The sequence below is a fragment of the Agrilus planipennis genome, unplaced genomic scaffold (genome assembly GCF_000699045.2).
Source record: "Agrilus planipennis isolate EAB-ADULT unplaced genomic scaffold, Apla_2.0 scaffold263, whole genome shotgun sequence".
Taxonomy (NCBI): Eukaryota; Metazoa; Arthropoda; class Insecta; order Coleoptera; family Buprestidae; genus Agrilus; species Agrilus planipennis.
This window is the reverse complement of record NW_020442449.1, coordinates 242,638-257,477: the sequence shown is the minus strand read 5'-3', so window position 1 is coordinate 257,477 and position 14,840 is coordinate 242,638. Positions and strand designations below refer to the sequence as shown.

At 36.6% G+C, this 14,840-nt stretch overlaps 2 protein-coding genes across 3 annotated transcripts in view; one reads left to right on the top strand and one right to left on the bottom strand.

Annotated features, from left to right (window-relative positions):
- Positions 1 to 1,589: 1,589 nt before the first annotated feature.
- LOC108740028 (histone-lysine N-methyltransferase ASHR1) overlaps positions 1,590 to 14,840 on the top strand; it is a 22,328-nt gene continuing 9,077 nt past the window's right edge. The window contains exons 1-6 of the mRNA XM_025980488.1: positions 1,590 to 1,897; positions 2,145 to 2,316; positions 2,509 to 2,829; positions 4,521 to 4,725; positions 4,784 to 5,139; positions 9,142 to 9,343. Of these exons, the coding sequence (XP_025836273.1) occupies positions 1,700 to 1,897; positions 2,145 to 2,316; positions 2,509 to 2,829; positions 4,521 to 4,725; positions 4,784 to 5,139; positions 9,142 to 9,343 (1,454 nt within the window). The 5' untranslated portion in view covers positions 1,590 to 1,699. The remainder of the gene's footprint in view (positions 1,898 to 2,144; positions 2,317 to 2,508; positions 2,830 to 4,520; positions 4,726 to 4,783; positions 5,140 to 9,141; positions 9,344 to 14,840) is intronic.
- The window catches only part of LOC108740052 (facilitated trehalose transporter Tret1-like), a 5,064-nt gene continuing 1,178 nt past the window's right edge, over positions 10,955 to 14,840 (bottom strand). Inside the window, exon 2 of one of the 2 annotated variants that reach the window (XM_018474234.1) lies at positions 10,955 to 12,605. In XM_018474234.1, the coding sequence (XP_018329736.1) occupies positions 11,299 to 12,605 (1,307 nt within the window). In that variant the 3' untranslated portion in view covers positions 10,955 to 11,298. Of the gene's footprint in view, positions 12,623 to 14,840 lie in introns of both variants that reach the window. The other variant, XM_025980490.1, reaches the window with a different exon arrangement.

The following is a 14,840-nucleotide window of genomic DNA, read 5'->3' as shown; positions in this document are numbered from 1 at the left end:
AGTAATCGAAGCTGTAAATGGTTATTTTGAGGAGCTTGACGAATCAGTCTATAGAGATGGCATTAATAGACTGGAACACCGCTATGAGAAATGTATCAGCCTTGGAGGAGATTATGTTGAGAAATAAAAAAAAAAAATTTTTAAAAACCTTGTTTTTCTTGGTCAGGCCGGAAACTTATCAATCCACCCTCGTACAAGGGTGCGTTTTTAAGTTCGCAGAATGGGTAGGTAGGTCATTAGTAAGGGTATTTACTTGAGTCATTACGAATTAAGCAACTCATTATTAGTATAAATACCAAGTTTTACAGTAATTAGGTCAGTAGTCTTTGAACTATCGTCGACGAAACAAAGTCAATCGGAAACAAATTGTGAAATATGGAGAAAATCGAGTACCGCGCTGTTATAAAGTTCCTTGCAAAGCAAGGAAAATCACATCAAACCATACTGGAAGAGATGTCATCCGTTTACGAAGACTCTTGCCCAGGTAAAACCATAGTTTACAAGTGGAATATCCTCTTTAAACAAGTCAGGGACTCGCTTGAAGACGACCCACAGCCAGGCCGGCCGATCGAGGTGTCCACTCAGGAAATCATTCAAAAAGTGAAAAAATTAATACTGGAAAATGCCAGACTTAAGAAGAAACAGCTCCCAGAAATGGTAGGAGTATCAAATGTAACCATTTTTAAAATTCTTCACGATCATCTTGGCATGACTAAAGTCACTGTGCCTCAGAAACAACAGCGTGTGGAATGTTCTCGAGCTATATTGAAGATAAAAATGGAGTATTAACTTGAATTGTTACTGAGGACTAAACTTGGGTTCATCATTGTGAACCTGAGTACAAACAGGACTCTATGCAGTGGCAGAAAGAAGACACACCACCGCCCAAGAAGTTTAAGGTGTCACAGTCGGCTGGGAAAACTATGGCGACAGTCTTTTGTGACTTAGAAGGGATCCTGTTGATCGATTATAATGATAAAGGTGTCTCCATAACCGAAGAATACTATGCTTCAATCCTAGAGCGGTTAAAGGAAGCAGTCAAAGGAAAAAGGATGATGAAAGTTGACCAAAGGTGTCCTCTTTCTGTTCACAAGAGCCTTGTTGTGATGGCTGCCCTGCAGAAGGAGGGCTTCGAAATTTTGGCTCATCCACCCTATAGTCTTGACTTAGCTCCCAGCGATTATTACCTATTCCCAAACTTGAAAAAAAGTCCTATTGGGAAGAAATTTTTAAGCGACGAAGAAGTGAAGGATGCAGTTCCAACGTATTTTTCAGACAATGATAAAACATTTATTTTCGAAGGCATACGTAAGTTAATTGAAAGATCAGATAAATGTATGAGGGTAGCAGCTGAATATATTGAAAAGGAAAAATAAATTCGTACTTTTATTTCCACTTCTTACCCCCCATTCCGCGAAACTTAAAAACGCCCCCTCGTATAAGTCGTTTAAATTTAATTTACAATGATATGAATACACAAATATCAACGATTACCCAGTCCTTATCCCCAATTACCGAAATAAAACTGGTAAATGTAATGTTAAATTTAGATTTTCTATTTTTAAATTCGGTACAAACGCTAGGTGAATTTGTAGATAGGCTGCAGCATCTCTACACAAGTCGGTTAAAATATAAAAAAGACTGAAAGATGATCTAGGAATTCATTAATTAGATAACTCATAAAATATAACGATTCGATATGGCAAATAATATCCAGTTATCAAAAGACTATTTATCTAGATGTAGTGAAAAAACTTTGCAATCAAATGAGAACGGTTTCTTCCTACAATTCGCTGACAAAGTGGAAGAGGTTGCAGGTAATAATTGGATCAATGATGTTTTCGGAAAATTGAAAAGCGACAAAGACAGATTAAGAATTTTATACAAATTCGAACCGGTAAGTTTAAATAAAATACTCAAATGGATAACTTATGACAATAACATACTTGAAAATACGTAATTGCAATCTAGAAACTTATAGTCTGATAACAAAAGGAATCATAAATATTTGTATTTAGAATTCTGCTNACCCAGAATAAATTCGTAAATTTAATAGATTTATATTATAGTTTGTCTGCTACAGCACAAAGATAACGATCATAGTAGATATGATAACCCAGCATTAAAAATAATTTTATTATCAGGTGCGGGAAGTATTATGTGAGACGCTGTCACGTGTTCAAGAAATATATCGTCAAAAAGACGCGTCAGTGTCGCGATCTAGAAGAGTAGCAGCTGAAAAGTTAGAAAAAGATGGCGAATTACAAAAGGCTTTGTTACTGTATTGTCAAAGTGTCCTTAGAGCACCTGGAACAGGTACACGTTTTGTTTAAAGACTTTTTATTGCACTTGGGTCAATTTGGGAAGGCGAACTCATTCATAAATGACCTGGAACGTAGTGGGCTATCAGAACTGGTGATATTTCCTTCCCAAATCAACCCCAACGTACATTTCACGAATGTAACAATATATTTAAGTAGTTTATTCATTTTACTGGTACTTATTTAGGGGAAGAACCCAGAATAGACGATGGTTTTACGTTATCATTAGCCTATTGGAGCAGATCCAAGCTTCTGATGAAGCTAAAACATTATTCCGAAGCAATAACAGATATCCAATTGGCGATGAAGGAAGAGCTTACAGACGATCATCATGCAGAAGTCTACAAAAATATGGCACTTTGTTATAAAAGCCTACGAGATGTACCTCGAGCCAAAATTTCAATCGCGATCGCAGAAAAAATGTTAAGGGGGGACGCCAACAAAATAGCAACATTTAGAGAAGAATTTGAAAAGCAGCCAGTCGCTGAAGTAACAAAAAATCAAAAACGTAAGGATCTACAAAATAGATAGAATGCTTTTATTTATTATCTTTGTATGTCGAAGATGCAATTAATATGATTAAAGGCAGGACATCTTTAGGGATAGGCACACATATTATATCTGATGATACTTTAGAAGTCTTAGCGTTTAGTAGAGAGGAGTTAGAGGTAGTTTTAATGAAAATGGAAGCGGTTTTGACCGAAAAATATTGTATGAAAGCTGTAGCCTGTGACAGGAGAATGGTGAAGATACAATAGATAGAAAAAGTTAGAAATGACGAGGCATTAGAAAGGGTAGGATAAGTCTATAAGAAATAGGCGAAATAGGTTGGTATAAAATAATTCGAAGTGGTTTGTATTCTGTCGAAACTGCCAGACGCGGATCGCGATTTCGATCTTTTTGGATGTCATCAGCGCGTCGCAGCCAGCTACGACAGAACACAGACCAACTTGTACCTGCTGTCTTAACAGTGCGTTTTAGAAAATACTACAAATGGCGCAGTAAACGCCACCTGTAGCACGATGCTACATTTTAGGATTACGTATGCTCCAACAAGGTGCACTTGTGTGCATATCTACTTGCTGAAAACGCGACGCGCTGATGAGATCCAAAAAGATAGAAATCGCGATCCGTGTCTGGCAGTTTCGACAGAATACAGACCACTTCGAATTATTTTATTCGATTAAGTTAACGTGCCTATCACGTTGAGGTTGGCTACGCCGGGATTCGTTTTCAGCAAGTAGATATCCACACAAGTGGACCTTGTTGGAGCATACGTAATCCTAAAATGTAGCTCATGCTACAGATGGCGTTTACTGCGTCATTTGTAGTATTTTCTAGGTTGGTATAGTTTGAACGTTCAAAATTAGTATAGTCCGGAATATAACCGTCACATTTACCTTCTTCTTTCAACTTACTAACTAAACTAGAGCGGTTGCTGACAGAACGCCTAGTTGTACTGACGACAGACATTATAGAAAATATCGCCAAAATGGAAAAGAGATGTCAGGCAGGAATTGCAGCGGACACTAATAAAGAAAAAGGAATAAGATTACACCAATTGATGTATAACAGAAAGAGATGCAGACAAGCAATATTTGAACCTGTCACCAGCATCATTATCATAAGGTCGTCAATCCTAAGACTAGTTGGACACGCACCTCCACTCTTTCTTTTCCTGAACTAATCTTCGCATTTCCTTAAAACTAGAACAACCCATATCCTTAACTATTTGCGAGCAGTAATCTAATCTAGGTCTACCTCTACCCCTCCTAACTCCTGTTTCTGTTTCTAATATGTCTCTGACTAGACCTTCATGCCTGAGAAGGTGTCCTACCAACCTATCTCGCCTATTTTTTATTGACTTCCATAGAGTCCTCTGGTCTCCTATTCTTTCTAATACCTCTTCATTTCTAACCTTCTCTATCCACGGTATCCTCATCATTCGCCTCTAACACTACATTTCGAACTATAGAAGGGCTAGGCAGAGACATATTAGAAGCACGAGGATGAGTTAAGTGGAATAAAAGTAATCCTGCGATAGATTAGTGTTCTTAGGTAGTTAGAGGTAGTTTTAGAGAAGTATGAAACATTTACTCAGAATACGAAGAAGTAGAGGTGCGTGTACAACCTGTTTTGAGGCTGAAGACTTTACAATGATAATTTTTTTATTTAGATATTTTTTATTGCATAATGAAGATCTTCCCGTGATACCTGAAGGACAAAAGAACGATCTTCCGAACGCTTCAAGCAAAATAACAGTTGACCAAGAAAGCAGTAAAGGGAGATATATGATAGCGAAGGAAGACATACGAACAGGAGACACATTGGTGGTACAAGCTCCATACGCATCTTGCTTGTTACCAGATTTCTTTGGAAGCCATTGTCATCATTGTTTTGAAAAGTAAAATGCATTTTATTATACATATACACAGTCACCTACCTACATAGAATAATTTTAGGTTATTATCGCCTGTAGGATGTAAAGACTGCTCGAGTGTGGCATTCTGCAAACCAGAATGTAGAGACGCCGCCCTAAATACGTACCACAAATACGAATGCCGTTTTTTGGACCTGATAATTGGATCCGGTATGAGCATCCTTTCCCACACAGCACTCAGAATGGTAACTCAGTTTGGACTGGACAAATGTTTGAAAATATACCAGAACAGGGACAAAGAGGAGGTGTATCAATTGTGCACGAATTGGGAAAAAAGATCTACCAGCGATTTTTTACAGAGAGCTGTAATGAGCGCATTTTTACTAAGGATTTTGCAAAAAAGTGGATTCTTCAAGGATGGCTGCGCCAATGAAGAAGGTTAGTCATCATCATAGGGTCGTCAGTCCTAAGACAGGTAGAACACTAGAACTAGAACAACCCACATAATTTACTATTTGCGAACAGTAATCTACCTCTACCACTCCTAACTCCTGTTTCTGCTTCTAATGTCTCTGACTAAACCTTCATGCTTGAGAAGGTGTCCTACCAACCTATCTCGCCTATTTTTTACTAACTTCCATAGAGTCCTCTGTTCTCCTATTCTTTCCAATACCTCTTCATTTCTAACCTTTTCTACCCACGTTATCCTCATCATCCGCCCATAACACCACATTTCGAAGGCTTCTAACCTTTTCTTTTCCGCAACGCCCACTGTCCAGGTTTCGCACCCGTACAGCGCCGTGCTCCAAACATACGCTTTTAACAACCTTTTTCGAATTTCTAAATTAACCGTTCTCAAGCACAGAAGTGACTTCTTTTTATTGAAGGCGACTCGACCCTGCGCTATCCTCTGCTTTATATCCCTACTACTCCTTCCGTCCTGACTTATCTGACTTCCTCGATACCTAAAATCAGCCACTTCTTCTAATTTTTCGTCTCCAATGTTTATATTCGCTCTTTCCCTACTTTTTCTTCCCTTGCATACCAGTATTTTAGTTTTACTTTTATTTACTTCCATACAGTATTGATCTGTCAGTACCGCTTCCATTTTATTTAAAGCTATCTCTAACTCCTCCTTGCTAGAACAAACAGAATAGCTCAAAACCCCAACGCCAAAACAAGAAACTGAGTTTACTTCAGTCCCTGAAGAAGGTAACTTTGTTACCGAAAAGTGCTTCGGACAACTACAGTGTCTTGTTTTGTCGTTGGGGTTTTGAGTTATTCTGTTTGTTCTACAACAACCGCCAAAGTTTTTCCAATCTTCATTTTTCCTCCTTGCTAGATGCTAATACTGCTATATCATCTGCAAATCTAAGCATACTAATCTTTTGCCCTTGTATATCTATCCCTACAGTTGTTAGTCAACCAAGAATAATATTCAGCTGTCTAATTTTGTACACCATTCTATTGTTTGTGAAATTTTGAATCACTTTTTCCTTTTCAGTTTTCTGATTAGATAAATATTTAGTTATGAAAGCTGTTAACAAGCAGTAGCCAATCAAACGGGGCGCATTTTGTTGCAACTTGCAGTAGGCGCAGCATTGCATCGATATTTCTGCAAGTGCAGCAGTTCGGTTGCAGCGATGTCAGCTCATTCTGATTGGTTACTGTTATTATTAATATCTCGATTATTACAAGTCGGATCGAAAGGTATCTAAAATCAGCCACTTGTTCTAATTTTTCGTCTCCTATCTTTATATTCACTCTTTCCCTACTTTTTCTTCCCTTGCATACCAAAAATTAACAAACAATTTTCAGGAGTAATAATTATACATTACAGGGCGAGTGGAAAAAATAGTAAAACTACCAAAAATTAACAAACAATTTTTCCACTCGCCCTGTAATGTATAATTATTACTCCTGATGGTGTCCTTATAAAGCGAAACATATATCGAGTGTTAAATAAATGTTATTCAAGAAATTCTTCATATTTGTTGCCTTGAAATGGACGAGCTAAGGATTTCTGCATTTAAAATCCTTTTACAAAGAAAAGCGCACCGAAATGTAACACAATTAAACCAGGAATTAAAAAGGCATGAATCCTACCTTGCAAAGACGACTTATTAATCCTTTTCATATGCCAGAATCTTTTCAATTTTCTTCGAGTCTTTTTATGTCCCTAATGTCAACACTCCCGTAAAAAGTACATAAATGTTACACGCACACGTACACGCACAACACATCATTAACCGGTAATTAATTGTTTAATTATAATTACGGTTTTGTAAAAGGACACACAATCAAAGGAACTACATAAAAACACGATTACACGATGTTCTTTAACGACCGATTCCGCACTGAATGAATAATGTCTAATAAAGCTCTGAAAATTCTTGTATTTCTAAATACATATCTCTCTAATGTGTATTCTTTTCTTTGTGTGTAACTGCCAACGTTCTGTTATCGCAAAAAGCCCTAGCGACGACGAATCCTTTCACTTTTCAAGGGTACGTTGTAGGTCGAATCTTCAGTTGGCGTCTCTTGCCGTCTTTATATGTACAGTATCTCACAAAAAAGCATAACACTGGTTTATAGGTTTTATTCACAAAACATTTACCTTTTAATAACAAATATATATTTAAATTCGGTACAAACGCTAGGTGAATTTGTAGATAGGCTGCAGCATCTCTACACAAGTCGGTTAAAATATAAAAAAGACTGAAAGATGATCTAGGAATTCATTAATTAGATAACTCATAAAATATAACGATTCGATATGGCAAATAATGTTCAGTTATCAAAAGACTATTTATCTAGATGTAGTGAAAAAACTTTGCAATCAAATGAGAACGGTTTCTTCCTACAATTCGCTGACAAAGTGGAAGAAGTTGCAGGTAATAATTGGATCAATGATGTTTTCGGAAAATTGAAAAGCGACAAAGACAGATTAAGAATTTTATACAAATTCGAACCGGTAAGTTTAAATAAAATACTCAAATGGATAACTTATGACAATAACATACTTGAAAATACGTAATTGCAATCTAGAAACTTATAGTCTGATAACAAAAGGAATCATAAATATTTGTATTTAGAATTCTGCTTATTTGTTTAATTATTAATTTAATTTTTTATTTTTANATAACTTTTTATGGGGGTGAGACCGCCGCAAATTTTTTATGGGATTTTACTCAGGTGACCACCCTCTTTCAATCCCCCCTACCCTCTTTCGATCACCCCCACCTTCACCCCCATCTAACCCCCATAACTTTTTATAAGGGTGAGACCGCCACGAACTTTTTATGGTACAGTGGTGGAGGAGACCTCCTCTTTCGATCCCACTCATCATCTAGACATTTACGCACTTTTTGTATATTACTTAAGGTCAGTATTTGGATTTAAACCCATTCAGTTACTGATCATGTAATTTGTTGCTAGAAAATTATAATTGTGCATTATTTGTGACTCCTTTTCGACAATCACACCCCACGACACACATAGAGAGAGTTAAAAAACATAAAATCTCTTAAAATAAAGTCATCTGTAATTTTTAAAACTTTCGAAAAAAAAATGCAAACAAATTCAATCTTTATTTTGTAGAAACGCATTTCTTTTTTTAAATAATTTAAAGCCTAAAAGGATATTTAAACTAACAAAAGCATTTACATACGTATGTTATTACAAATTATTATTTTTATTACTTTCAGTTATACCTTTTTACTCATACTGTGTGACACGCTGTATATAAAATACACTATAAAATAAGAAAATATTCCCCACTTTAATATTTCTTCGACTTTGTTTACTTTTCTGGGCTAAAAATAACCATCTAACGAGACGATAACAATTGTTACTTTCACTTTTAGGTCCTATTTTCTTAATACCTGCGCGAATTTAAAATTTGTGTACTTGCTTCAACACAATTTAAATATATTAATCGACTCAATTCCTTCCGTATTTCTGCTTTCTTCGTGGTACATAAAAAGGACTTTATGAAAAATAATTTGATGATTACAAACTTTTTTTGTTAATTTTATTAATTACTAACTGTCCACAAAATTTTATAATTGGTTTTACCTAAATACTTGTCAAAGACCATCGACGACAATATAAAACTAATTTTTGTATCCTTCAGGACCAGTATTCTTTTTTCTGGAGAAAAAGTACCTTATGTATATTATTGTACCCCTAGCAATGTATGTACAAAATTTCATGGTAGGTTTTACGCTCGGCTTCGTTTGCATTAATGTTCTAAATACGTGTCAAAAATCATCGACGACCACATAATTTTATAACTTTTCTACCCGTCGAAGACAGTATTACTTGTCTAGATAAAAGGTACCCTCTGTCCTTTTATGCACCCCTCACATTCGTATTTATACTTAATATTAGTTAGGGTTACAGAAAAAATCGCGAAATTTTCTATTTTTATTATTGTAGTTATGCCAGAAGAAGAAGAATACCAGATTGGGGAACTTCTTCTGTACCATTTGCAGATGTTACAATTTAATGCCCATGAAATATACGAAACAAGACAGACGCCTGATTGTCAATTAAAAGATGTAAAGGTGGTTTATATAGGGGTTGCAATTTATCCCACGGTTGCCCTATTTAATCACGACTGCTACCCTTCTGTACTAAGGTAACATTCATTTATATACTAATACATATACTAGGTACGAAAAATAGTGTGTATTGTCATTTTTCCAGTACGTGAAATGTAACTAAATCATGTATAAGTCACTTAAAATATCGAAATTACGAAAACAGGAATTCTTTTGAATTTGAATTTGTAAATTGTAATTTAACAATTTGTTAATTTATGATACTTGAAAGATTCGTTTTGGTAAAGGTCTAGATTATCCCCCTTCGGGGGTGAGGGCAAGGGGGATTGAAAGAGAAGGTCTTCCTGACTAAACCACTATAAAAAGTTCGCGGCGGTTACACCCCCAAAGAAAAAAAGCCAAAAAAACAAATTAAAAAAAAAATTTTTAATAGTTGTGTAATCAACTCGATATCTCAACATCATCATCATAAGGTCATCAGTCCTAAGACTGGTTGGACACGTGCCTCCACTCTTTCCTACCCTAAGCTAATCTTCCCATTTCCCTAAAACCAGAACATCCCACATCCTTAACTATTTTCGAAGAGTAATCTAATCTAGGTCTACCTCCACCCCTCCTAACTCCTGTTTCTGCCTCTAATATGTCTCTGACTAGACCTTCATGCCTGAGAAGGTGTCCTACCAACCTATCTCGCCTATTTTTTATTGACTTCCATAGAGTCCTCTGTTCTCCTATTCTTTCCAATACCTCTTCATTTCTATCCTTTTCTACCCACGATATCCTCATCATCCGCCTTTAACACCACATTTCGAACGCTTCTAACCTTTTCTTTTCCGCCGCTCCCACTGTCCATGTTTCGCACCCGTACAACGCCGTGCTCCAAACATACACCTTTAACAATCTTTTTCGAATTTCTAAATTAACCGTTCGCGAGCATAGAAGTGACTTCTTTTTATTAAAGGCAACACGACCCTGCTATCCTCTGCTTTATATCCCTACCACTCCTTCCATCCTGACTTATCTGACTTCCTAGGTATCTAAAATCAGCCACTTCTTCTAATTTTTCGTCTACTTTTTCTCCCCTTGCATATCAGTATTTTAGTTTTACTTTTATTTATTTTCATACAGTACTGATCTGTCAGTAATGCTTCCATTTTATTTAAAGCTATCTCTAGGTAACTCGATATCTACATTTAATAAAATAATAAACTTTGAGCCCCCATTTTTCATGGGGGTGAGACCGCCGCAAAGTTTTTATGGTACAGTGGTCGGGGAGACCTCCTCTTTCAATCCCCCCTGCTCCCACCCCCTTCGGGGCGAGAGTAAAGGTCTAGACCCTCGTTTTTTGTTCTAAGAGGAGTAATTCGTAAATGAAACTTGCACCATTCGAAAAAGTGCCTACCGTGTTCTAGAAATGCACAAAGTAAAAATAGTTTATGAATACCGCTGTTAAGGCAGATAAAAAAACTAAAAAACTATAGATAACTAATAATTAAATTCAGTATTGAGAGATATAAGTACAATTAATGTAGTGGTTTTTAATATTATGTTTATGTTCTCTAATTCTAATGTTTAGAGATCGACTACTTTGTACTATGCATCGTTTTTAATAATTTCTGGTTACTCATTACTTCTGTAATAAGTTTTAACAAAATGACTATAAAATGTCAAATAAAAACAACGCTACGTGTTGTAAATAATACATACACATAAGTATATTAAACAATGTCTACACACGTGGTAAATTCCTAATAATATCTTACAAACGTAGATTAAAAATTGTCTAATTTGTACACAACTATAATTACGAATTCTTAAATATAACAGGTATAATAATAACAATGTACAAGGTCTTGGCCCAGCAAGACGAAAAACGAACTAGGAAACTAGGTATAGAGGCGTATGGGTACAATATTTTAAGAGTTAAAAATTCTACGATAGTTCTAAAACATAATAACAAATTGTTAATAAATATGATCTAAGGAATCACAGATTTTTTTACCATTAATTATATTACATCGTTTTCCTTTATTTATTTGCTTAATTCTACTTGGATATCGGGTAAAGTTTTCCCCCTGGTCTCCGGCACGCAAAACCTTATGAAAACCAGACACAAAACCATAAGGGCCGCGAACGAATAAAAAGTGTACTGCGGTTCCATTTTATCCAGCATCACCGGAAACGACTTAGTAACGAGGAACAACATTGTCCAATTCGTCGCTATGGTAATACCATTAGCCGGACCTTTGATTTCCGACGAGAACAACTCGCCGTTTATGAGCCACGGAATCGGCCCCAAACCAACCGCGAAAAATATAAAGTAACTTATCATCGACGCCAACGGAATCAAATCCATTCCCTGGAAGTTATAGCCTGCATTTTTTATCTGGAAGTAGGCGCCAAACAAAGCGAGGCTTATGCCGAGGCCGAAGGTCGAAATGTACAGAAATGTGCACCGATTGAACTTCTCGATTACGAAAACTGCGAACGTTGCCGAAATCAATTGGATCACCGAGGTGATAACAGACGATGTGTAGGCATCGATGGACGTTCCGGCCGTTTGAAAAACGTAAACGCAATAAAACATGACCGCGTCCACTGCGCACAACTGTTGGAACGCAGTCAACCCCACGCAAGCCACAAGGCCTCTCATCGCGGCCTTCGACTTCCACAAATCCCACAAACTACCCTTCCTCTTGTCTATCAAGTCCAGTTCCTCTTGGATCAAGTCCAAATCTTTACTGACGTCGTACTTCTTCCCCCGATAGAACCTCAACGACTTTTCCGCCAAGCTCTTCTTGTTTATCATCATCAAGTAGGTGGGACTTTCGGGGAAAAACACGAAACACGCCCCCAACACCCCCGCAATGACACCCAGTACCACCGTCAAAGTAATATAGTTTACGTAAGCACCCAGCACAGCTGAGACTAGAATCCCAACGTAGATAAGGAGTTCAAAGAATGTCCCCAGGATTCCCCTCAGTTGAACGTCCGATATCTCCCCTATGTACATGGGGGCCACCACCGAAACGCCCCCCGTCGCGAACCCTGACAACATTCTAGCCGCGTAAAGGTAATAAACGTTCGTTGCTGTCAAAATAAGTCCGCAAAACAGTAAAACTGGTACCACAAAAGCCAAAGTGCATGTTTTTCTGCCGAAACGATCGGCAACATAGCCTGCTGGTATTGCTGATATTAAAGCACCAAGGGCTAACGTTGATCCGACCCAGGAAGCTTCCTCTGTTGTTACACGCACAGTGGAATTTACGGATTCCAATTGGGGAAGTACCGGAGACGTCCAGGATATTGAAGCGCCGAGGGAGACGCTTCCAATACACACTGAAAAAAGAAAAAAACTTTGCTTTGATTATTCCGAGGATATTCTTGTGGATCCCCTTTTGTGTCTAGTGCTATCATCATCATAAGGTCGTCAGTCCTAAGACTGATTGGACACGCACCCCCGCTCTCTCCTATCCTGAGCTAATCTTCCCATTTCCTTAAAACTGGAAAAACCTACATCCTTAACTATTTGCGAACAATAATTTAATCTATAGGGTTGTTCGGAAAGTCATTTCGTTTTTTTTTTTGTGGAAATGAAAGACAGTTTTCGTATAATAAACAAATACTTTATTAAATTAGTTCATCTTTTTTGCTCCATGACTTCTTGCGTTTGACGTTATTGTATACAACCCATTTTTCGTCCCCAGTGATGATGCGTTTCAAAAACGGATCATTTTCGTGACGTTTGAGAAGCGAATCGCAGACGTCAATGCGGCGACACTCTGTGAGAACATGGGGAACCCATACATCGAACTTCGAGGATAATCCCAGGTCTTTCAAGTGGTCATAAACTGTTGAATTTGATAAATTTAACCTCAATCCGATCTCACGTGTTGTTATTCGCCGGTTCACATCAACTAATGCCTTTATCGCGTCTTTATCAGCTTCAACCGACCTTCCCGAACGTGGTGCATCTTCGACATCAAAATTGCCGGATCGAAATTTAGCGAACCAGTTCTGGCACTGGCGTACTGTCAACAGACCTTTTTCATACACATCAGTCAATTTCTTTCTGGCTTGAACAGCATTTTTACCCTTTCTGTAGTAAAACAGTAAGATATGTCGAAAATGCTGCTTATCGCTCTCCATATTTAAAAGGGCACCAACCAAAAACTACTGCGTAGAATTAATTGGAATTTTTCACACACAAGCCTTGCTATATGAGCTCTCAAAGCATATAAAAATTATACGGCTTAAATGTGAAGTTGGGTGCAAAAGAATACAATTAAATCCTCTGTCGGGAAAAAACGAAATGACTTTCCGAACAACCCAATAGATTAAGAAGTAACGGTGACAGGTGCATCCCTGTTTGACTCCCTTCCTAACATCTACTTCTCTACGTTGCAGCCCCAGCTAAACAATCCTAAAGTTTCCTTTTTGTATTTAGTGTTAAAATCTAGCAAAGCAAACTGACAATTTCAAGTGCGTCTCCAATCAGTCTTTAAAACTAATGGCATTGTAATGATGATAATGCATGTGTAGAATACAAAAAATATGCTAACAATGAAGGTCTTCCACAGATAATTTGCGCCCATCTAGTTATCTTTTATTGTTTATTAATGATCATGTTTTCTCATTACAAGTTCGTGTAATTTTTTTGAGTATGCAACAACGTACCATGTCGTCACACTTTTAAGTTTTTAAAAATTTTACTGGACAAGGAATACCCTTCGAATATGTGCATACATGCGAAGTAACAACTTCTGTCGTATGTAGCTGCCTTATCTAATCTATTGGTTCCGTATACGATTGACCTCTTTTTTTTAACGAAAAAGTTACTCCATTTATTCAATTGTTCAAAACAATTAGAATACTCGCTGAATAAGTTTTGCATTATTCTAGATAAATAAAAAAGTCATTAAATAATAGTCTACAACTCATTCCGGTGTTATGTTGTTTACTTTTCATTTTTGTACTGCAAAATAAGCAATTTAATTGTTATTATTTTTAAATTAAAATATTTGTTTAAAAGTTTCTAACTTCCTACAATATCAACGTTATCGCAAGCAAAATTTACTAATGTAGGTACCTGAATGCACTTTAAGACGTTTTATTAACGCAATATCATTTTAGATAGCAGTTTTATGACAGCCAACAGTAGGTGCAGACTTGTTAAATTTTACAATTCAATTAAACATATTCAGATAATGAAAATGTAAAAAAAAATTCATTTGAAACTGCCACAATTTCAAACAAAAGTCACATTTGATATACTACCTACACATTGAATTAAGAAGGCCTGGATGGTTTTCAAAATAGGAAGACGTCACTAAACAAAACAATAACGTCATAAAATAATAAAAATGTCATAATCTGTCAAAGTAAATATTTTTACAGAAACTAGCCGTGTTTGGTATCAAATGAAAAGTCTTGTCATTACGATTTTCGATATATCTATGTCTATAAGTTTGATAAAAATATCAAAAAAAATCAGATAAAATTAAAAAAACTATTTTTTTATAATTTTGCCTTTTTATATGAAACGCTTTGACATTTAATAGTGGCTACCCTCTT